This window comes from Scomber scombrus, chromosome 24, assembly GCF_963691925.1.
Source record: "Scomber scombrus chromosome 24, fScoSco1.1, whole genome shotgun sequence".
Taxonomy (NCBI): Eukaryota; Metazoa; Chordata; class Actinopteri; order Scombriformes; family Scombridae; genus Scomber; species Scomber scombrus.
In genome coordinates, this window is record NC_084993.1 from 312,987 (window position 1) to 336,850 (window position 23,864).

Genomic DNA, 23,864 nt, shown 5'->3' on the forward strand with positions numbered 1-23,864 from the left:
TGAATTATTACGCCGTTAATGATCATGTGAGAAGTCAGACTATTACCATTAAAGGCTTTGTGCCACAGACCCACATTGAACCCACACGTGTCCTTCCATTGACTTTATTCAGCGGCTTTCTCTCTGAACACACCTTTAGATGTCTTGTTTTCCAACTTATCATTTCCAAATCAAACAAACCTTCAGAAACGCAACTAATTTTTTATTTAATTTGTCCTCTTAGGAAATTTCTGCCCAAGTCAGACGTTGGTAGGATATAATTTCCCGCAAACACCCGTCGGCTGGTTTGCATATTCTGAGGAAAAATGTGAGGAGGGAACAAGCAGTGGTGAGTTTCTAACATCCAACAAGGTATCAACCCATTTCTCATCAGTCCAACATTAAAAAGAGCGATAAGCTAACTCTGGTACACAACATCAAACGTTTAACACTGTTCTCAATAAATAAACTAATTATACTATCAATGAGGTTCACTCTGTGTAACTTCCACCACTTTCATCCAGCTGGCAAACCAAAGGCCTCCACCAGATGCTCCATCCAGAATGGAGAACCGACTTTCAGCCGTCCAGAGAACTTCACCTGCGGCATGACGCTCAGTGACTTAAAACAAAACGTGAGAATTAACTACCTTCAAAACCATGAAAACAGCTGATTGGTCATTCTCAGCTGTCACCAACAGGGTTAGAAATAAATACTGTGATATGTTAACCATCACACATAGGAGATGGAGATTGGAGAGTGCCATTAACCCTTTAACAGGTCAATCATTATATTTGTATTTTCAGATGGTATATATGGGTATGAATGTGTTTGCTCTTACTTGTTCTTGCTTGCCTCATATTGTGCCCCTTGAGGGATGAATAAAGTATTTTAAATGAACTTGTTAACATTTTAAGATCCAGAATTAAAAGACTATTTAAACACTGAAATTCTGACACGAAGATTTTACCATTTTCTGCAAAAACGTCGAAACATTTTAGAAGATTTCTACTCTCCGACATGTAATGTGCAGCTTTGAAATAAAGCTGACCTAATAAATACAAACAAATATCTTTCATATTTTCAGCTGAGCAGCCCAGCTGATTTCGAGAGGCTGGCGGCCAGCGCTCAAATCCTGACGTCCAAACCTGAAGAGCTGACGTCTGAAAATGTGACAGCAGCAGCTCAGATCGCCAACACGCTGCTTCTGTCTCCCAACGCCACAGAGGTACCAAACATCACTTAAACAGAACTCCTGGCTCAGTTAACCTTTAACTTTAACAGTGGAAGTAATGCTAAACATCACTCATCTATGATGGCACAAGTTCATGAACAAAATTGAAGGATTTTGCAGAAATCTGAGAAATCTACGACGTTAGATGATATTTGATCAGATGGTGACGATGAAAGATAAAATATAAAATACAGAATACAGAGCCCACTTAAGAAGCTTCAGTATTTGACTTTTCAAACATTTCTTGATGTAATGACTGAGCCGTGTGTCCTGTGTTGCATTGCAGAGCGTCAGGGTGGCAGCAGTAGCCACAGTCAGCCAGCTGCTGAACGCCAGCGTGTCGAGCAACACCGAGGAAAACAACACTACTTTGGGGTAAAAAACATATCATCAACTCTCTCTATGGATGGTCCACACTGAAATATCTCAGCAACTATTTGATGGATAGACTCAGATTCATGTTCCTCAGAGGATGAATCCTCGACCTCTGTGGTTTAATCCTATAAAACTGCAGAGCTGACACATTTCATTTCCTAAACCTTAGTTTGAGAACTATTGTCTGACTACTTTCTCTTTTTTACAGTTAATGGTTAAGAAGACGTTGCATTGACAACATATTCTGCAGAAAATCAGAAAACTTCAAAGTTATAGTTATGACTCGGATGTTGATATGAATGTAATTCACAATTTAGAAAAAAGAAACCCATCTGCAATTAATTAAAGTTTGGATAGTCACAGGAAGCAGGTTTGGCTTCAGGTTGAGGGCCGAAAGAAGCCTGAAACACAGAAGAAGACATTTACATAAAGTGGAAAATTTATCGGTTTCTAAAAGCAACTCTGCAAGAAGATTTCCTTCACAAAGAAAAAGTGCTCTGATTCTTTGCTTTAGAGATGAAGAAATGTCCAATTAAAAAGATAGTTAAGGAGAATGTGAAGCATTGAAAACCAACATTAGATCCTCTTCAAGATGGAGCTTTTCTGTTGGTTCAGTTCAGGGATCAGAGTTATTTAAATCTGATACAGGTCTGGATCACTGGTATCAATACTTTTTATTCTGAAAGTCATGGTTTAAAGTTAGTTCTGTTATTCTGTGTTGTTTAATTAATCACGTTTGAACACAACTGTTAAAAAGTAAAGAACAGATGAATGTTCATTATGTGATGGATCCTCAGAGTTGCAGGTATACGCTGACTTTGTTTCTGTTGGTTCAGTCTGACGAGGACTCTGGGTGAGCTCTCTCTGAACCTCAGCTCCAACACCAAGTCCTCTCAGTCTGAGGTGGTTCAGCCCAACCTGGTGGTCCAGTCGGCTCGGTTACCTGCGGAGAACACTCAGGGAGTCCAGTTCACGTTACTCAATGGTCAGTGACAGATGAGGAGGTTTTTGGTATTAATGTCAACATTTGTGAATAGCTGATTTTTAAAAAAGAACTTTTGTTTCTTGGTGTGTTCAGGGACATCTGAAAGTTTTTTTGCCAACCGAATTAAGCTGAACACCAACACGTCATCAGTTGTGATGGAGAACGAAGCCGACGCCCTGATACTCGTACGATTTCCTCCAGGTGAGTTTCTGGTTTGACAAACTGGTGTTAAAGGAATCAATTAATCAATGTTTATTTATAAAGCGCCAAATCACAATAAAAAAAAAGCTAGACTGTACTCTTTAATTTTAAATGAAAGAGACCCAACATTCCCACATGAGAAGCACTTGAAGAAACCTCAGACAGAACCAGGCTCAAAGTAGGAGAATAATCAGCATTGTTTTGTGTTTTTCTCTGTTCAAGTAAACCTGTTCTTTTCTGCCTGTCATGTCTGCAGAAGATGTCAGTAGTCGCCAGATGCCGACAAACGTCTCGCTCGGCTTCGTCCTCTACCAGAACGACCATTTCTTCCGGCCGAGGGTCTGCAGCAAGCGACAGACCTCCATCAGGGTCCTGTCGGCCAGTGTCAGAGGTCAGGAGCGCAGCGTGGTACCACAACACATCGAGATGCAGTTCAGACCAAAAGTAAGAACGTCGCTGTTAACATCGTACAGCTGATGTTTTTGAATAATTCAGACTGAAATTTGATTATATTCACCCCCAAACCATTACTTGGTTATAGGGTTTTAATAACACATGGGTGAGTCTCTCTGGTCCAGGCTGAGATGCAGTATGTGATAATTCTCTCCACAGTGCACCAGTAGGTTAAAGGGCTCAGTATCATTTAAAAGAATTAGATATGCAGCAGAAAGTGGATGAATGTGATGCCAACGTCTTCAGTAATGTTTAAAACTGGAGACACTCTCCACTGCTTCACTGGGTTGTGATTGGTTCTCCTCTTCTTCCCAAAGTCCACTAAAATCTCCTCTGTCCTCTTGTTGTTCAGAATGAGATTATTAGTGGAATATCAAACAGGTCAGGTCGTCTGTAAACTTTATGATGGTGTTAATTGCATAGACAGGCTGACAGTCAGGGTGAGAAGGGCATACAGGATATAAACTGTTTTATAGAACACTGAAACCAGGTTTTCAGAGAATTTTATGACTTCTCTATATTTGTTTTTTGTCCCAGCTGGTTTCAGTGGAACTGTTTATAGTTTTTTTTATATGTCACCAATAAATCTAATGAATATGATGCTGCACACGGAACTGTTTTGGTGCTCTTGGTGTTAATCTGTCACGACGACAAAGTCCAGAAGAAGAGAAGCAACATTTTCAATCTCACAATGTGTTTGTGAAAAAAAACTGAGGCACAGATTTGGTCAAATCCTACCGACAGTAAATACCGACACTCATAAACGAAAGTTATGATTATGAATCTTTATCAGTCTGATAAGAAACCACTGTGGCTCCAGATCAAATAAAACATGTTCAATGAATCTTTTTATTTTATCATTAATGCAAAAGTTGTGTTATTGTGTTTTAAAGCTATTTTTATTCAGATTTTTCCCTCACAGGCGCTGAAGTTCCTTTAAGTTTTGCTACTGTAAAAAAATAAATGTTATGGGTTGATATGATATCTGGTGCTGTTTCAGCTGATGAACGGCACATTGCTGCACGACTTCGCATGCGTGTTTTGGAACTACAGTGAGGAGGACTGGAGCACCGCCGGCTGCTTCAAACAAAACACTTCAGGTGTTCTGCAATGCGTCTGCAACCACACCACCAACTTCGCTGCTATCTGGGTAAACAGGACACATCTGCACAGCCAGTTTCACTCAAATCTGCTCAAATATAACCAACGTATCCCTTGTGTATCACTTCAAAAAGTGATACATGGAGATCATTAGGGACAAAAATGTCTGCACACATTTATGTACACACACACACACACACACACACACACATTCATTTTTCAATACACACATACACACCACAATCTGACACCCATACCAACACATCCAGGTCATTTTGGTCTGCTTTGCTTCATAATACAGGACGAGCAGGACTGAGGAACACTGCATTGTATTCTCCCATAGGCAAAATACAGCTAAATGGCACCATCTGGTGGAAAAAATAAGCAACTACCATTTTAAAGCCGGAAAAAATGAAGATGTCCTTAGTGAGGCACAAAGGGTTAAACTCCTTGTTGGAAAGGTTCTGATCAACTGTGGCTGATATTAAACCACGATAAAAAAAAAGATAAACTAGACACGAAGCTACTTGTTAAAATAAAAATGTGTATTTGCATCACATACCAAATGTAAAATTAAATGTTAAAATGTTTCTTTCTGTTTCAGTCTGTTAGAAAGGAACACAAGTATGCAGAGCACCTCAGTGTGCTTTCCATCGTTGGACTCTCCTTATCTATTTTCGGTTTGGTCGTAACGATCATTCATCACGGTAGAGAGATGTAAGATCCTGTTTCATATATACACATATAAATATTGTATTGTTTTACTGGTTGTTGAAGTAAGTTTTGACATAAAAGTTTTTTTTTATGTTTGAGCATGAACTCTAATGATATGTCTAAAGGTTGACAGAAAAATGTATTTAGAATAAAAAAGGCTGGAAATGGAAATGGAAGTCAAAGTGAAGTTATGAATTAAGTTTAAAGGAAATACCTGGTGAAGTGGTCTCTGGTGTTCCGGCTCCACATTAAATAAACTCTTACAACTTTCTTCAACAGAAACGCTCAGAACAAGAACTCAAAGATGGCTCTGCTCTGCATCTGTATCAGCCTGCTGGCCTTCATCATCACCTTCCTCTCTGGAGTCCAAAACTCCAACCGAAACGACACCGAGGAGGGACCCAACATCGGAAAAAATGAAGTCCCTCAGTCTGAAGAATACGTGGAACCCGATCATGGCTCGTGCACGGTAGTGACGGCTCTGCTCCATTTCTTCCTGCTCGCCACCTTCATGTGGAACGCCATTTACGGCACGCAGGTGATGCTGCTGGTCAGGACGATACGCCGCAACCTGCCGCCACACTGGACCTCCATCAGCGCCGCTGCTGGATGGGGTACGACATTCATTCATACAGTCAGACAGCACGACATTTAAAGGCAGGACACAGCTTTGGCTGTTTGTTCAAACCATTTATAGACCAGTGGTTAGGATGTAGTGCCATCTAGTGGTGATTCAGCTGAGTGCAGGAGAATCTACGGGGGCCAAAAGTCAAGCTGCCACTTCAGTCGAGTACCGATACCCAGCCCAAGTATTCACAGAATTCACTTAATTTAAAGACTCCAGATGTTTGATGATGACAGTCTCCCACACTCCCTTGTTTTAGACCTGAAACAAGGAGAAATCATTTATTATCATTGTTTCAGTGACTAATTCTCCAATTCCAGTCTCTGAATTATGGAGATTTGCTTCTTTTCTTTGTCTCATGTGACAGTAAACTGAATATTTTTGGTTTCTGGACTGTTGGACAGACAAACCAAAGCAGAAAGAAAGAGATAACAGCTGAGCAAAGTATATATTATATATATTGAATTGCATATTAATTGCTATTTTGATTTCCTGTTTCCTCTCAGGAATCCCAGCCGTTGTCATGGCGATCACGCTAGGAGCAACCTACAGGGTCAAACATCCTCTGGGATACAGACAGGAGGAATTGTGGGTTATTTGTGTAGTTTTACTTTTGTTCATTCATCTTTAAGTTTTTCTTGTTAAGTTTCTTTAAATTCATTCTCACAGTACAACATGAATGTAAATACACTGTATCACGTCATCTAATGTTCATATTCAAGACTTTTAATGGTGAATTTTTCCATCTGATGAATCTTCAAAGCCGTTTCCGTGTCAGTTCTCATGTTTTACTTCCTTCTCTCCGTTGTCAAGTTGCTGGCTTGCAGCTCTGAACGAGGACGACCAGTTTGACTTTGGGAAGCCGATGTTTTGGGGGTTTCTGCTTCCGGTTTGTCTGATCCTGATCTACAACGTGGTCCTGCTGGTGCTCGTCTCTCTGACCACATGCAGGACAGACCCCAGACTAAACAGGTGAAAAATAGTCCAAATTCTCTGATTCAGCTTCTTGAATGTGAATATTTTCTGGATTCTTTAGTTTTAGTTTCTCACAGTAAATTAATTAATCATGGTTCTTGTTCCGTTGTGCAGCTCCAACCCTGTATCTTTGAGGAAGAAGTTCCTCATCAGTTTGTCCCTGGCGGTGTTACTGGGTCTGTCCTGGACTCTGGGGTACCTGGTCCTCACCGCAACAGAAGACACAAATCTGTTCTTCAGCATTTTCTTCTGCATCTTCACGACCACACAGGTGTGTTAGTTTGAGCTCCCTGACAGTTACACAGCTAAACAAAAAAGAAGAAGGAAAACTGAAGCTCATGTTCTTGTCTCTTTTCTTCTTCTTCTTCTTCTTCTTCTTCTTCTTCTTCTTCTTCTTCTTCTTCTTCTTCTTCTTCTTCTTCTTCTTCCTCTTCTTCAGGGGTTTCTGATTTTCATCCTGTTCACAGCCAGAACGAGGACTTTCAGAGACTACATGTCAAAATCTGCTCAGTTCGTCTCGTCTGTCAACATAAAGCTCCACAACAGAACGTACGTCTTGTGGAAGGACTGGGACAAGGCCACCGGCTCTGAGTCCTACAGAGACATTAACACCACCAGCAAAACCCTTTAGAGTGGAAATACATCCCAACTGATTATAGTTTTCTATCTACGAGACTAACTGAAGAAGATCACCAAGGTCAGATATTCTGAACTGCAGAATTTCTTTGTTTTCTTTCTTGTTTTAAAGGCGTAATTTGATATATTTTATTATATATAATTCATACTCAAGAAAGTTTGTGTTGATTGGCTGTGAGCATGTCCATGCAAATAGTCATATTTTCTAGTTCTGGATGCAGAAAGGATCGATTGCAGGTATCGTTTGACGCGAGATGCTTCAATACTATTTGGTATTGGTTTATTTCAGAGTACTGAAACCCAGCCTTAGTTAGTGCTCTGTTAGCTAGGAACTAGGTAAGTAGGACTTTGAGTAAGTAATTCAGTGCTAATGTTGAGCTAACGTTTGCTTGAATGAATCTAACCTAGAAGAGGAAGTACTTCTTCTTCTTTTCATGTTGGACTGATGGTCAAGTTCTGCTCGGAAGTCAGAATTTCTGAGTTGGCATTATACAAATATAGTATAAATATTAACAGTAGTCACAGTAATGTTAAATAATAGATGATAATAATAAATAAATATATAAAAATAATAAAATGTATACATCATCGTTAATAAACAACATAAAGCTGAAACTGCTTAAAAATAATAAAATAAATAAATAACTGTTAAAATATTGAATTAACTTTAAAAAGATAAAAAGTTAGTAAAATGATCAACGCTGCTATGAGCACGTATAACAAGCATCATCTTATAAATGTAAACATGAAAGATTTTATTCAGAAATAACAAAAGTTTAAGTGTCTGAAGTTTCTTATATTGATAAGTTGCTGATTTTTTTCCTCATGTATAAAAGAACAAGTTACTTTTTTTGGTCGGATATATTTCTGTTCTGCACTTTACTTCCTTTATTACTCTTATGACATATTTGCGCTTTACATGATCAGATTTCATACTGACATATAGTGATATTTCTACATCTTATTTTACTGATAATATTCCGTTTTAGAAAAATCTTCACTTGGAATATTTTTGTATTGTTGTATTATCTGTTTCAGCATGTGTGAGTGAAAGTAGATATGTGATGCTTTTGTATATTGTAGATAATAAAACAGTTGTGATGTCATGTATGATGATGATTACACACATTGGAAACTATGGAATAATTAATGAAAGCAGGTGCTTATGCTTCAGCCTGCACCTTTTCGGTCAAACTGCTTTATTTATTTATTTATACTTTTGTTAGTTTTTTTGTGTTTCTTTTGTTTCCCTTTTGGCTTGTTAGTAGATGTGGTGGAGATGAGGGACACTGGGCGCGGAAATGTGATTATTTGCTTTGTTAGTCTTCATGTACATGAGTTCATGTGACCGAAATAAAAAAAATAAAGGACTCACGAGCCTGGTGGATCAGTGTTGCACAGCTTTATATTTTAAATTCTCATTGTGTGGATTGAAGCCACAGAATCAGGTTGACAGTTCCTCCTTCTGTCACTTGGGGGCGCCAACACTCAGGAATAATGAGATGGAGCTCATTAAAAGCAGTTTTTAATTAAAGAGTTGATGTTAAAATTAATACAGATGTGTTTTAATACACTGCAGCTAATTCTGATGCTTTTCATAGTTTTGCTGATTAAATGTTGAAATGTTTGATATTAGATGTTTTTGGGCTGAGGTTAGTTTGATTCATGTTGTTTTCTTTGAGTTCTGACTCTGTTGAATCTGAACACACAGACATGAATTACACAATTTTAGGTTCAGTGTGACTCACTCTTCATTATCTCTGATGATTATCACCATTAAACCTCCATAAATCCACTGAGAGAGCAGAAAGAAGAAGCTGCAGAACTCACCTGGGAATAATCAGGTTTCAGTGATGCTCCTCTGCAGACCTGAGCTGCTCACAGCTGATTCACATCACTGTTAATGTTCCTGTTCTTCCTCTGAAGGAGTTTGGTGTAGTGGAGAGCAGCAGCCAGCAGGAGGAGCTCTAACCCTGCAGTATCTCACATTCAAACACACTATTCTGCATATTTTAGGGGTTTATATATTTCATTAATAACTTCTGCTGCTTTTATGCTTTCCTTCACTTTATATTGTCCTGATCAGTGGTTCAAACTGGTCATTAATTGGTCTAAACTGAGTTTCTTTTTCTGCCGATCAGTTGATCAATGAATGTTGGTTTAGTTTCTGCAGATTCAGGCAACATTTAAAATAATTTTTAAGACTTTTTTTCATGATCTCATCCGTAATCAGCAAAGTTTAAATGTTGATGTTCATCTATTTCTGTATAGATTTATATGAAAAGTTAAAAATGATCACACAAAAGACCCTCAAAGAGAAGCTATTAAACATTATAGAAAGGAAGTTTGTAATAATTTCTACATTTGTTATATATCATTTAATTTTTGTCTATAAAATGTCAGAAAATGGTGAATAATGATGATCAGTGTTTCCCAAAGGCCCCCCATTTAAATTTTGTGCAGACCCCGCCTGTCAACATCACATTTTATGAGTCCCAACACCTATGTCTACATTTTGACAAAAAATGATTTGTCTCCTTTTCACGGTTTGGCCGTGAGCTCGAGTTAAAAATAAAAATTAAGTTTATTTTTTACTGCTTCTCGCACTCAAGCTAACTGACGCTTCCACTCTAACTTTGAAGAAAAAGTGATTTCCACTCCTCGTTTGACTGCTCATAGTTTGAAAAGTTTACATGTTATGTAAAAACAGTTTAGTGCTTTGGAGAGAGCACAAGTTTTACTCCGTTTTAACGTTTGAATCACATTTCTACGTGCAGGTATGAGAGAGCTAGGTGACTCCGAAAAAAGGTGAAAAAAGGTGAAATTTTGTGGGTTAAAAAAAAATTCCCATTCATTTCCAATGGATAATTCTCCCAGTTTTTTGGGAATAACTTTAGGAAAAATTAGAATTTCAACACCAAAAGTCACAGCACCCCTTTCCCGTTTGAGCCGCACATTGATGTATATATTGTCGGGGTTTTCTCAAAGCAGCGGGACGAGTTATGCATAATAATAAAAAGTATGGAGAAGATTAAGAGATGCCTCGGAGCTGCGCACCCATGGCACTAATAACCTGTGTATTAGACTTAAATCAGAGGTTCACACAGCACTGGTTTGACATTTTATTGGTATTTCTATCAATGGTTAACGTGGCTACAACTGGTTTACTGACTTCTAAACTGGAATGATTCAAACTGGGGTTTGACGTCGTTTTCAAGCTCCGACTTTGAACTTTTGAGCTAAAAGTAACTCAGACGTTATTCTGTTTGTCTGATGAGCATCTTCAGATTATAATTAGACTTTATTAACTCAGACGGTTCTTCTTTAAATGACTGGTGATATTTTTCAGATAAAATAAACAATAAAGGTTTAAGAGAAGCTGCAGATTTACAACTCGAGTCGAGGTTCAAGCTTCACTCATTGATTTGTGGTTTTCCCTCCGATCAATCAATCAATCAATCAATCAATCAATCAGTGGCACTTTATTGATATACAGTAGCACCTTCATTAGACCGGTGAAGTCTGGTGATGATAATATGGTAAAAGTACCAACCAGTCAGATTCACACAGCTCAGTTATGTTTATAGAAGAAAAGTAAATAAACCTCCAGAGCATTGTTTCAAACAGCTGATGACCTTTGAGCTGCTGTGCTGACTTTTATGATTTCACCGTCATTCCTTCATAGATCTGAGCTGAATATTATCACACCAACACTTCCTCCTGTGCAGCACAGCTCAGCTCAAACTGGACCGTCTCTGATCGGCATTAACATGGACTTCTGGTTTCTGCTCGTTCTCACTTTGGGTAAGAAAACTTTAACATTAAGAGACAAATGTGTATGTGTTGGATTATTATCTGCACAGTACAACAGTAACGACATGATTCATTTCCTCTTGATGTTATGATACATGATGCATTAGATCAATACATAAGTTGATTGTTTCAGGACTCCTGAGGCTTCGTACTTCAAACTTTCAAATAGGAAACATTTATGTTTTAAGTTCAACTGTATAATATTAAATTACAACATTGACAGTAAGATAATGCAAGTTTATATTAGTACAGTTTGGTGATTTTTCCCTCTAAACTTCTCATATGGTTTAATTTCAATAAATTTCAAACTGCAAACACATTTGTGTAAATGTATTTTAAAAGAATATTTTTTGTTTTTAATACTTTTATTAACATTGGAGAGGATACATATGAACAAAATAAAATCTGCTGTCAATATATCAGTTAGGAACTGTTACATTCACTCACCCAATCACACACACACCCCCGCTCATACATACACACACACACACACACACACACACACACACACACACACACACACAAACCTTAGGTGAGAAGGAGGACGTCTCTCTGTATCAGTTGTATGTTTGATATTTGAGACTCTGTTATCTTAAACGTTTCTGCTGCATCACTTCCTTATTTCCAAACTACAGGCTGGGACAAGGGTCAAATAAAATGTACGTGTGTTAAAAAAAAATGAACGCCGTTACAATTAATTTGCGTTGACACGTTATTAACGCAGCCCTAATATATATGTATATATAAATATATATATTCTATTTCTATATTGCTGATTGCTGTATTTCAATAACATTAGAAATACTTTACAAGTTGACTCTAGTTGTACCTTTACAGTAGTAGTAGTATTAAGACACATCAACAACTCTTTCCTATAAACTCCTTATTGTAATAATTACTGAATCTGTCTCCTCACAGCTGTTCCTTTGGCCTCCTCCAGAACAGAAGCACAAACACCAACAACCCACATGACCAGCAGCAATACTGACTTCCCAAACTTTACTACCGCTACTGGACCACAACCTCCCATTACGCCTCCTGAACTTACTACTCCTACTGAAACAATTACTTCTAAACCTGCTCAAACTTCTCCTACTGCACCTTCTATTACTACTGAGGCTTCACAAACTACTGACAGCATCTTAACAACTGCCGCTATGAGCACTGTATCTACTGCTGAAATTACTACTGACGGCATCGTAACATCTGCCACTATGAGCGCTGTATCTACTACTGAAATTAGTCAAACTACTGAGTTACCTTTTGAAACCACTTCAATTCCTGACGTTACTAGTCTTGGACCAGCTACTACTTCACCAGCTGATACATTTACTAGTGAAGCCTACACAACAGCTCCTGAACCTACTAGTCCTACTGAAGCTAGTACTACTATTAATACTACTACTGCACCTTCTATTACTACTGAGGCTTCACAAACTACTGACAGCATCTTAACAACTGCCGCTATGAGCACTGTATCTACTACTGAAATTACTACTGACGGCATCGTAACAACTGCTATTATTACTGAGGCTCCTCAATCTACTACTGAGGAAAGCACCACGAGTGTAGAAGTTACTACACTAGCTACTAGTAGGCCACCTACTATTCCTGCTACAGTTATTTCTGAACAAACTGGGACCACTATGGTTACAGAAAATACTAGTCCTACCAAAATAATCACTACTGAACCTTTTCAAACTACTGACGGCATCTCAACAACTGCAGCTATGAGCACTGTATCTACTGCTGAAATTACTACTGACGGCATCGTAACATCTGCCACTATGAGCGAAGTATCTACTAGTGAAACTACTGACGGCATCGTAACATCTGCCACTATGAGCGAAGTATCTACTAGTGAAACTACTGACGGCATCGTAACATCTGCCACTATGAGCGAAGTATCTACTAGTGGAATTACTGACGGCATCTCAACAACTGTCGGTATGAGCGATGTATCTACTGCTGAAATTAGTCAAACTACTGAGTTACCTTTTGAAACCACTTCAATTCCTGACGTTACTAGTCTAGGACCAGCTACTACTTCACCAGCTGATACATTTACTAGTGAAGCCTACACAACAGCTCCTGAACCTACTAGTCCTACTGAAGCTAGTACTACTATTAATACTACTACTGCACCTTCTATTACTACTGAGGCTTCTCAAACTACTGACAGCATCTTAACAACTGCCGCTATGAGCACTGTATCTACTACTGAAATTACTACTGACGGCATCGTAACAACTGCTATTATTACTGAGGCTCCTCAATCTACTACTGAGGAAAGCACCACGAGTGTAGAAGTTACTACACTAGCTACTAGTAGGCCACCTACTATTCCTGCTACAGTTATTTCTGAAACAACTGGGACCACTATGGTTACACAAAATACTAGTCCTACCAAAATAATCACTACTGAACCTTTTCAAACTACTGACGGCATCTCAACATCTGCCACTATGAGCGATGTATCTACTGCTGAAATTAGTCAAACTACTGAGTTACCTTTTGAAACCACTTCAATTCCTGACGTTACTAGTCTTGGACCAGCTACTACTTCACCAGCTGATACATTTACTAGTGAAGCCTACACAACAGCTCCTGAACCTACTAGTCCTACTGAAGCTAGTACTACTATTAATACTACTACTGCACCTACTACTACTATACTTCCTACTACACCTGCTGATACTACTACTATACCTACAACTACTACTACTACTACTACAACTACTACTACTACTAATCCCCCAACTACCACTGCTCTGATTTGTCATAATGGAGGGAAACCAGTGGATGGTGTCTGCATCTGTACTGATGACTGGACTGGAGAGACGTGCGCAGTAGGTGAGTCAGATTTAGCAGCAGCAGCTAACAAGAGAGTTTTTACAGGTGACAGCTGCTAGAGGGTCTTTAGAATAATGAATAATTACCCCCCCCCCTTTTTTTTTAAACTGCAAAATACACATTAATCAGTCTTTACAGGAAATTGTAACTTTGCAACTACAATCATTAATGCAAATTCAAGAAGTCCATATAATATTTACAAGATCCTACTTAACCCTCACATACTGTTCATATTCTGACTTTTACTCTTTACGATTTTTTGATTTTTGAATTTATTTGAAATAAACACAGGTCCGATTTGCACATACAAAATGTGTATCACATTCACAAAAATAAAAAAGTATGCACTTTATTTCTAATTTTTAATACTGTGGGTCACATGAGGAAAAATCTGACAGAAATGTGTATATGGTGTTTTTAAAGCTCCCAAATTTTAAAGCGCCGTTAATGATCATGTGAGAAGTCAGACTATTACCATTAAAGGCTTTGTGCCACAGACCCACATTGAACCCGCACGTGTCCTTCCATTGACTTTATTCAGTGGCTTTCTCTCTGAACACACCTTTAGATGTCTTGTTTTCCAACTTATCATTTCCAAATCAAACAAACCTTCAGAAACGCAACTAATCTTTTATTTAATTTGTCTTCTTAGGAAATTTCTGCCCAAGTCAGACGTTGGTAGGATATAATTTCCCGCAAACACCCGTCGGCTGGTTTGCATATTCTGAGGAAAAATGTGAGGAGGGAACAAGCAGTGGTGAGTTTCTAACATCCAACAAGGTATCAACCCATTTCTCATCAGTCCAACATTAAAAAGAGCGATAAGCTAACTCTGGTACACAACATCAAACGTTTAACACTGTTCTCAATAAATAAACTAATTATACTATCAATGAGGTTCACTCTGTGTAACTTCCACCACTTTCATCCAGCTGGCAAACCAAAGGCCTCCACCAGATGCTCCATCCAGAATGGAGAACCGACTTTCAGCCGTCCAGAGATCTTCATCTGCGGCCTGACGCTCAGTGACTTAAAACAAAATGTGAGAATTAACTACCTTCAAAACCATGAAAACAGCTGATTGGTCATTCTCAGCTGTCACCAACAGGGTTAGAAATAAATACTGTGATATGTTAACCATCACACATAGGAGATGGAGATTGGAGAGTGCCATTAACCCTTTAACAGGTCAATCATTATATTTGTATTTTCAGATGGTATATATGGGTATGAATGTGTTTGCTCTTACTTGTTCTTGCTTGCCTCATATTGTGCCCCTTGAGGGATGAATAAAGTATTTTAAATGAACTTGTTAACATTTTAAGATCCAGAATTAAAAGACTATTTAAACACTGAAAATCTGACAACAAGATTTTACCATTTTCTGCCAAGACGTCGAAACATTTTAGAAGATTTCTACTCTCCGACATGTGATGTGCAGCTTTGAAATAAAGCTGACCTAATAAATACAAAACAGATATCTTTCATATTTTCAGCTGAGCAGCCCAGCTGATTTCGAGAGGCTGGCGGCCAGCGCTCAAATCCTGACGTCCAAACCTGAAGAGCTGACGTCTGAAAATGTGACAGCAGCAGCTCAGATCGCCAACACGCTGCTTCTGTCTCCCAACGCCACAGAGGTACCAAACATCACTTAAACAGAACTCCTGGCTCAGTTAACCTTTAACTTTAACAGTGGAAGTAATGCTAAACATCACTCATCTATGATGGCACCAGTTCATGAACAAAATTGAAGGATTTTGCAGAAATCTGAGAAATCTACGACGTTAGATGATATTTGATCAGATGGTGACGATGAAAGATAAAATATAAAATACAGAATACAGAGCCCACTTAAAAAGCTTCAGTATTTGACTTTTCAAACATTTCTTGATGTAATGACTGAGCCGTGTGTCCTGTGTTGCATTGCAGAGCGTCAGGGTGGCAGCAGTAGCCACAGTCAGCCAGCTGCTGAACGCCAGCGTGTCGAGCAACACCGAGGAAAACAACACTACTTTGGGGTAAAAAACATATCATCAACTCTCTCTATGGATGGTCCACACTGAAATATCTCAGCAACTATTTGATGGATAGACTCAGATTCATGTTCGTCAGAGGATCAATCCTCGACTTCTGTGGTTTAAGCCTTTAAAACTTTGAGAACTATTGTCTGACTACTTTCTCTTTTTTACAGTTAATGGTTAAGAAGACGTTGCATTGACAACATATTCTGCAGAAAGTCAGAAAACTTCAAAGTTATAGTTATGACTCGGATGTTGATATGAATGTAATTCACAATTTAGAAAAAAGAAACCCATCTGCAATTAATTAAAGTTTGGATAGTCACAGGAAGCAGGTTTGGCTTCAGGTTGAGGGCCGAAAGAAGCCTGAAACACAGAAGAAGACATTTACATAAAGTGGAAAATTTATCGGTTTCTAAAAGCAACTCTGCAAGAAGATTTCCTTCACAAAGAAAAAGTGCTCTGATTCTTTGCTTTAGAGATGAAGAAATGTCCAATTAAAAAGATAGTTAAGGAGAATGTGAAGCATTGAAAACCAACATTAGATCCTTTTCAAGATGGAGCTTTTCTGTTGGTTCAGTTCAGGGATCAGAGTTATTTAAATCTGATGCAGGTCTGGATCACTGGTATCAATTATTCTGAAAGTCATGGTTCAAAGTTATTTCTGTTATTCTCTGTTGTTTAATTAATCACGTTTGAACACAACTGTTAAAAAGTAAAGAACAGATGAATGTTCATTATGTGATGGATCCTCAGAGTTGCAGGTATACGCTGACTTTGTTTCTGTTGGTTCAGTCTGACGAGGACTCTGGGTGAGCTCTCTCTGAACCTCAGCTCCAACACCAACTCCTCTCAGTCTGAGGTGGTTCAGCCCAACCTGGTGGTCCAGTCGGCTCGGTTACCTGCGGAGAACACTCAGGGAGTCCAGTTCACGTCGCTCAAAGGTCAGTGACCATGATTTTCTTGATGAATTGTTTAGTTCATGAAAAAATAGAAGATGAAAGACTATGACGGAAGAACTGTAAAAATTCATTTGTATCTTTCAATCAGCGCTCAGGTGTGTAATCCTGATCAAGTTTGTCTCAGATGGAGTGTGGCAGAAAATGAAAGAAGCACGACTCACAATCTGCAACACACAACTTCATTCATTCATTTATTTTCCAAACTGCTTAACCTCTAAAGCAAGGGTGTTAAACATGTGACCCACAACCGGCCCACTGAAGGGTCTAATCCGGCCCACTGTCCTTCCTTCCTTCCTTTCTTTCTTTCTTTCTTTGTCATTTCTATAAAGAACTTCTGTTTCTTGGTTTGTTCAGGAATATCTGGAAATTTTGTTGCCGACCGAATTAGACTGAACACCAACACGTCATCAGTTGTGATGGAGAACGGCGTCATAGCCGATGCCCTGATACTCGTACGATTTCCTCCAGGTGAGTTTCTGCTTTGATAAACTGTTGTTAAAGGAATCAATTAATCAATCTTTAAAAAGAAATCTCAAGGCACTTTACACATAGAGCAGCACTTGGTGACAGGCTCAAAGTGGGCGGCCATCTGCCTCAACTGGTTGGGGTTGAGAGAGAGAGAGAGAGAGAGAGAGCGAGAGAGAGACAGAGAGAGAGAGACAGAGAGAGAGACAGAGAGAGAGAATGAGAGAGAAATAAATCAGCACTTTTTTGTGTTTTTCTCTGTTCAAATAAAGCTGTTGTTTTCTGTCTGTCATGTCTGCAGAAGATGTCAGTAGTCGCCAGATGCCGACAAACGTCTCGCTCGGCTTCGTCCTCTACCAGAACGACCATTTCTTCCGGTCGAGGGTCTACAGGAAGCGACAGACCTCCATCAGGGTCCTATCGGCCAGTGTCAGAGGTCAGGAGCGCAGCGTGGTACCACAACACATCGAGATGCAGTTCAGACCAACAGTAAGAACGTCTGTTTTTATGTGGATGTTTAAACCTCCTGAGACCTGAGCTGTTGTTTGTTCTGCTTCTTTAATCTCTCCTAGATATTTAGGATTAGTAGAACCTGATAAATACAAAAACTAAATATCGTCTTTGAACATGAAATAAATAATGTCTTCATATGGAGACACTGGCCACAGTAAGGTTTAAAACTGGAGACACTCTCCACTGCTTGACTGGGTTGTGATTGGTTCTCCTCTTCTTCCCAAAGTCCACTAAAATCTCCTCTGTCCTCTTGTTGTTCAGAATGAGATTATTAGTGGAATATCAAACAGGTCAGGTCGTCTGTAAACGTTATGATGGTGTTTGTTGCATAGACAGGCTGACAGTCAGGGTCAAAAGGGCATACAGGATATAAACTGTTTTATAGAACACTGAAACCAGGTTGTGATTTATGACTTCTCTAAATTTGTTTTTGTCCCAGCTGGTTTCAGTTGAACTGTTTATAGTTTTTTTAATGTCACCAATAAATCTAATGAATATGATGCTGCACACTGAATTGTTTTGTTGCTCGTGGTGTTTATTTGTAACGACGCCAAAGTCCAGAAGAAGAGAAGCAACATTTTCAATCTCAAAATGTGTTTGTGAAAAAAAACTGTGGCACAGATTTGGTCAAATCCTACCGACAGTAAATACTGACACTCATAAACGAAAGTTAATGAATCTTTATCAGTCTGATAAGAAACCACTGTGGCTCCAGATCAAATAAAACATGTTCAATGAATCTTTTTATTTTATCATTAATGCAAAAGTTGTGTTATTGTGTTTTAAAGCTATTTTTATTCAGATTTTTCCCTCACAGGCGCTGAAGTTCCTTTAAGTTTTGCTACTGTAAAAAAATAAATGTTATATGTTGATATGATATCTGCTGCTGTTTCAGCTGATGAACGGCACATTGCTGCACGACTTCGCCTGCGTGTTTTGGAACTACAGTGAGGAGGACTGGAGCACCGCCGGCTGCTTCAAACAAAACACTTCAGGCGGCGTCCTGCGATGCGTCTGCAACCACACCACCAACTTCGCTGCTCTCTGGGTAAACAGGACACATCTGCACAGCCAGTTTCACTCAGAACTGCTCAAATATAACCAACGTATCCCTTGTGTATCACTTCAAAAAGTGATACATGGAGATCATTAGGGACAAAAATGTCTGCGTTAAAAGACCGCCATGAAAATATTATGATTTGTATTCATTTTTCAATACACACATACACACCACAATCTGACACCCATACCAACACATCCAGGTCATTTTGGTCTGCTTTGCTTTATGATACAGGACGAGCATGACTGAGGAACACTGCATTGTATTCTCCCATAGGCAAATACAGCTAAATGGCACCATCTGGTGGACAAAACAAGCAACTACCATTTTAAAGCCGGGGCTCCAAAATAAAAGCCCAGAACACAGTGATTATTATATTTTATATAATTTATTATAATATTATTATAAGTGATTGATTGACTTTTTAATTTAAATCCTTGCAGAATTTGCCACATGCATGAACACAGCCCAAAATGATCAAGAATACAAAAATGAAGATGTCCTTAGTGAGGCACAAAGGGTTAAACTCCTTGTTGGAAAGGTTCTGATCAACTGTGGCTGATATTAAACCACGATAAAAAAAAAGAGAAACTAGACACGAAGCTACTTGTTAAAATAAAAATGTGTATTTGCATCACATACCAAATGTAAAATTAAATGTTAAAATGTTTCTTTCTGTTTCAGTCTGTTAGAAAGGAACACAAGTATGCAGAGCACCTCAGTGTGCTTTCCATCGTTGGACTCTCCTTATCTATTTTCGGTTTGGTCGTAACGATCATTCATCACGGTAGAGAGATGTAAGATCCTGTTTCATATATACACATATAAATATTGTATTGTTTTACTGGTTGTTGAAGTAAGTTTTGACCAGGCGGGGAGTTCCAGTCCTCTGAAATGAGGCCAACGCGGAAGCAACTTAAAACTGCATTCTATCAAAAGGCCACCAGGGGGCCGTTTTGGTGTCAAAAGGACTTCCGTCTCTATACAAGTCAATGGACAAGTCACCAACTTCTCACTTGATTTCTAACCTCAGTAAACGTTTTCAAAATGTGTTTATGGTCTCAATCGCTAGTTTAAAGCCTTCTTCAATGCAGTATGATGTTCATTTGGGACATTTTGGCCTCCCTGATTTTATATGTGACGATAAAGCAGGGTATGCATTAGGGCGTGGCTACGTGGTGATTGACAGGTTGATTGGTTCACAGGTTCAGGAGGGCGCCTCATGCTCCTCCTGATGCCCATATAAGTAGAATCCCGGTTTTTATTTTTCCCAGCATGCACCGGAAATGTTCAAGATGGCGCTGCTCAGATCCGATACTATTGGCCACCGAGCAGCAGTCCACAAACCAATGGGTGACGTCACAGATGTTACGTCCATTATATATACAGTCTATGGTTTTGACATAGAAGTTTTTTTATGTTTGAGCATGAACTCTAATGATATGTCTAAAGGTTGACAGAAAAATGTATTTAGAATAAAAAAGGTGGGAAATGGAAGTCAACGTGAAGTTAAGAGTTAAGTTTAAAGAAATACCTGGTGAAGTGTTCTCTGGTGTTCCGGCTCCACATTAAATAAACTCTTTCTTCAACAGAAACGCTCAGAACAAGAACTCAAAGATGGCTCTGCTCTGCATCTGTATCAGCCTGCTGGCCTTCATCATCACCTTCCTCTCTGGAGTCCAAAACTCCAACCGAAACGACACCGAGGAGGAACCCAACATGGGAAAAAATGAAGTCCCTGAGTCTGATGAATACGTGGAACCCGATCGCGGCTCGTGCACGGCGTTGACGGCTCTCCTCCATTTCTTCCTGCTCGCCACCTTCATGTGGAACGCCATTTACGGCACGCAGGTGATGCTGCTGGTCAGGACGATACGCCGCAACCTGCCGCCACACTGGACCTCCATCAGCGCCGCTGCTGGATGGGGTACGACATTCATTCATACAGTCAGACAGCACGACATTTAAAAGGCAGGACACAGCTTTGGCTGTTTGTTCAAACCATTTATAGACCAGTGGTTAGGATGTAGTGCCATCTAGTGGTGATTCAGCTGAGTGCAGGAGAATCTACGGAGGCCAAAAGTCAAGCTGCCACTTCAGTCGAGTACCGATACCCAGCCCAAGTATTCACAGAATTCACTTAATTTAAAGTCTCCAGATGTTTGATGATGACAGTCTCCCACACTCCCTTGTTTTAGACCTGAAACAAGGAGAAATCATTTATTATCATTGTTTCAGTGACTAATTCTCCAATTCCAGTCTTTGAATTGTGAAGATTTGCTGCTTTTCTTTGTCTCATGTGACAGTAAACTGAATATTTTTGGCTTCTGCTTCTTCTTGCATATTAATTGCTATTTGTGATTTCCTGTTTCCTCTCAGGAATCCCAGCCGTTGTCATGGCGATCACGCTAGGAGCAACCTACAGGGTCAAACATCCTCTGGGATACAGACAGGAGGAATTGTGGGTTATTTGTGTAGTTTTACTTTTGTTCATTCATCTTTAAGTTTTTCTTGTTAAGTTTCTTTAAATTCATTCTCACAGTACAACATGAATGTAAATACACTGTATCACGTCATCTAATGTTCATATTCAAGACTTTTAATGGTGAATTTTTCCATCTGATGAATATTTTTTGTCTGTCTTTCAAAGCCGTTTCCGTGTCAGTTCTCATGTTTTACTTCCTTCTCTCCGTTGTCAAGTTGCTGGCTTGCAGCTCTGAACGAGGACGACCAGTTTGACTTTGGGAAGCCGATGTTTTGGGGGTTTCTGCTTCCGGTTTGTCTGATCCTGATCTACAACGTGGTCCTGCTGGTGCTCGTCTCTCTGACCACATGCAGGACAGACCCCAGACTAAACAGGTGAAAAATAGTCCAAATTCTCTGATTCAGCTTCTTGAATGTGAATATTTTCTGGATTCTTTAGTTTCAGTTTCTCACAGTAAATTAATTAATCATGGTTCTTGTTCCGTTGTGCAGCTCCAACCCTGTATCTTTGAGGAAGAAGTTTCTCACCAGTTTGTCCCTGGCGGTGTTACTGGGTCTGTCCTGGACTCTGGGGTACCTGGTCCTCACCACAACAGGAGACGCAAATCTGTTCTTCAGCATTTTCTTCTGCATCTGCACAACCACACAGGTGTGTAATTGGGCTTTTCTATTACAGTTCTAGCACTACTCTGCTCTACTTGACTCGACTCTACTCGGTTTTGGTACCAGGTCGTTTTCCATTACTATAGTTCCTCCTCAAGTGAGCATGGTCGTCATAGCACGGCTGCACAAAACTGCAGTGAAGTTGTTTATACGCGACACAAACACATAAACAACAGAGGACATGGAGGCGATGGTGTACTCTCTGCTCGGTCTGTGGCTTTTTGTGACACACAAAGCAAGAGAAGAGAAACCCATCCCTGTAACGCTGTTGCCGGTATTTAAAAATGCCGGGTTTGATCTTTGTGTTGGACTTCGCACTCAAGACTCTTCCAGTGACGACTTTCTAACCAATCAGTGACCGGCAGTCTGTTGACGTCACATTTTAGTATCGGCTCAGCTCACTTGGAACCTCGCCAGAGCAGGTACCAGGTACTATCCCTGATGGAGCAGCAGGTACCAGGTACTATCCCTGATGGAGCAGCAGGTATCAGGTACTATCCCTGATGGAGGAGCAGGTACCAGGTACTATCCCTGATGGAGCAGCAGGTATCAGGTACTATCCCTGATGGAGGAGCAGCAGGTACCAGGTACTATCCCTGATGGAGGAGCAGCAGGTACCAGGTACTATCCCTGATGGATGAGCAGGTACCAGGTACTATCCCTGATAGAGGAGCAGCAGGTACCAGGTACTATCCCTGATAGAGGAGCAGCAGGTACCAGGTACTATCCCTGATGGAGCAGCAGGTATCAGGTACTATTCCTGATAGACGAGCAGCAGGTATCAGGTACTATCCCTGATGGAGGAGCAGCAGGTACCAGGTACTATCCCTGATGGAGCAGAAGGTATCAGGTACTATCCCTGATGGAGGAGCAGCAGGTACCAGGTACTATCCCTGATGGAGGAGCAGGTATCAGGTACTATCCCTGATGGAGGAGCAGCAGGTACCAGGTACTATCCCTGATGGAGAAGCAGCAGGTACCAGGTACTATCCCTGATGGAGGAGCAGCAGGTACCAGGTACTATCCCTGATGGAGAAGCCAAAATAACAGAGTCGGGTCGAGCTGAGTAGTGCTAGAACTGTATAAGGGAAAAGCCTCATTAGTTTGAGCTCCCTGACAGTTACACAGCTAAACAAACAAAGAAGAAGAAAAACTGAAGCTCATGTTCTTGTCTTTTTTCTTCTTCTTCTTCTTCTTCTTCTTCTTCCTCTTCTTCAGGGGTTTCTGATTTTCATCCTGTTCACAGCCAGAACGAGGACTTTCAGAGACTACATGTCAAAATCTGCTCAGTTCGTCTCGTCTGTCAACATACAGCTCCAAAACACAAAGTACGTCCTGTGGAAGGACTGGGGTAGGTCAACCGGCTCTGAGTCCTACAGAGACCGTAACACCTCCAGCAAAACTCTTTAGAGTGGAAATACATCCCAACCGATTATAGTTTTCTATCTACGAGACTAACTGAAGAAGATCACTGAGGTCAGATATTCTGAACTGCAGAATTTCTTTGTTTTCTTTCTTGTTTTTAAAAGGTGCAATATGTTAAAAAATATAATTCATACTCCAGAACAGCTGGGAGCAGCATATCACCAGAAAGTTGAGGTGCTATGTTAGTGTTAGGGCTGGGTTTAAAAAATGACAATACCAGCACCAATCCAAGTACCCTTAAAGTGACCCTGATACATCATTGATACCAATCATGTTGCATTAAATCCAAGAAAGCTTGTGTTGATTGGCTGTGAGCAAGTCCATACAAAT

At 39.8% G+C, this 23,864-nt stretch overlaps 2 protein-coding genes across 2 annotated transcripts; both read left to right on the forward strand.

The window, feature by feature from the left end:
* The first annotated feature begins 463 nt into the window (after positions 1 to 463).
* Positions 464 to 7,353, forward strand: LOC133976641 (adhesion G-protein coupled receptor G7-like). Its single transcript, XM_062414902.1, has 13 exons — positions 464 to 613; positions 1,067 to 1,207; positions 1,500 to 1,588; positions 2,425 to 2,573; positions 2,667 to 2,774; positions 3,031 to 3,218; positions 4,228 to 4,377; positions 4,933 to 5,045; positions 5,322 to 5,656; positions 6,174 to 6,255; positions 6,481 to 6,639; positions 6,757 to 6,913; positions 7,082 to 7,353. Exons 1-13 carry the CDS (start codon positions 464 to 466, stop codon positions 7,271 to 7,273), a joined length of 2,013 nt encoding a protein of 670 aa, XP_062270886.1. The 3' UTR covers positions 7,274 to 7,353.
* Positions 7,354 to 13,857: 6,504 nt separating this feature from the next.
* Positions 13,858 to 23,524, forward strand: LOC133976570 (adhesion G-protein coupled receptor G7-like). Its single transcript, XM_062414793.1, has 15 exons — positions 13,858 to 13,944; positions 14,597 to 14,701; positions 14,877 to 14,986; positions 15,441 to 15,581; positions 15,874 to 15,962; positions 16,758 to 16,906; positions 17,279 to 17,392; positions 17,691 to 17,878; positions 18,798 to 18,950; positions 19,647 to 19,759; positions 20,555 to 20,889; positions 21,342 to 21,423; positions 21,663 to 21,821; positions 21,939 to 22,095; positions 23,328 to 23,524. The coding sequence occupies exons 7-15, from the start codon at positions 17,341 to 17,343 to the stop codon at positions 23,517 to 23,519; spliced, it is 1,431 nt and encodes a 476-aa protein (XP_062270777.1). The 5' UTR covers positions 13,858 to 13,944; positions 14,597 to 14,701; positions 14,877 to 14,986; positions 15,441 to 15,581; positions 15,874 to 15,962; positions 16,758 to 16,906; positions 17,279 to 17,340; the 3' UTR covers positions 23,520 to 23,524.
* The last annotated feature ends 340 nt before the right edge of the window (positions 23,525 to 23,864 follow it).

What these genes read in the sequence shown, in the direction of transcription:
- LOC133976641 (XM_062414902.1), top strand. Translation starts at nt 464, where the DNA reads ATGAGGTTCACTCTGTGTAACTTCCACCACTTTCATCCAGCTGGCAAA. An exon ending in CCAGTTCACGTTACTCAATG is followed by an intron (nt 2,574 to 2,666) that starts GTCAGTGACAGA and finishes TGGTGTGTTCAG; the next exon opens with GGACATCTGAAAGTTTTTTT. An exon ending in GGATACAGACAGGAGGAATT is followed by an intron (nt 6,256 to 6,480) that starts GTGGGTTATTTG and finishes TCCGTTGTCAAG; the next exon opens with TTGCTGGCTTGCAGCTCTGA.
- LOC133976570 (XM_062414793.1), top strand. Translation starts at nt 17,341, where the DNA reads ATGGAGAACGGCGTCATAGCCGATGCCCTGATACTCGTACGATTTCCT. An exon ending in AGATGCAGTTCAGACCAACA is followed by an intron (nt 17,879 to 18,797) that starts GTAAGAACGTCT and finishes CTGCTGTTTCAG; the next exon opens with CTGATGAACGGCACATTGCT. An exon ending in GCATCTGCACAACCACACAG is followed by an intron (nt 22,096 to 23,327) that starts GTGTGTAATTGG and finishes CCTCTTCTTCAG; the next exon opens with GGGTTTCTGATTTTCATCCT.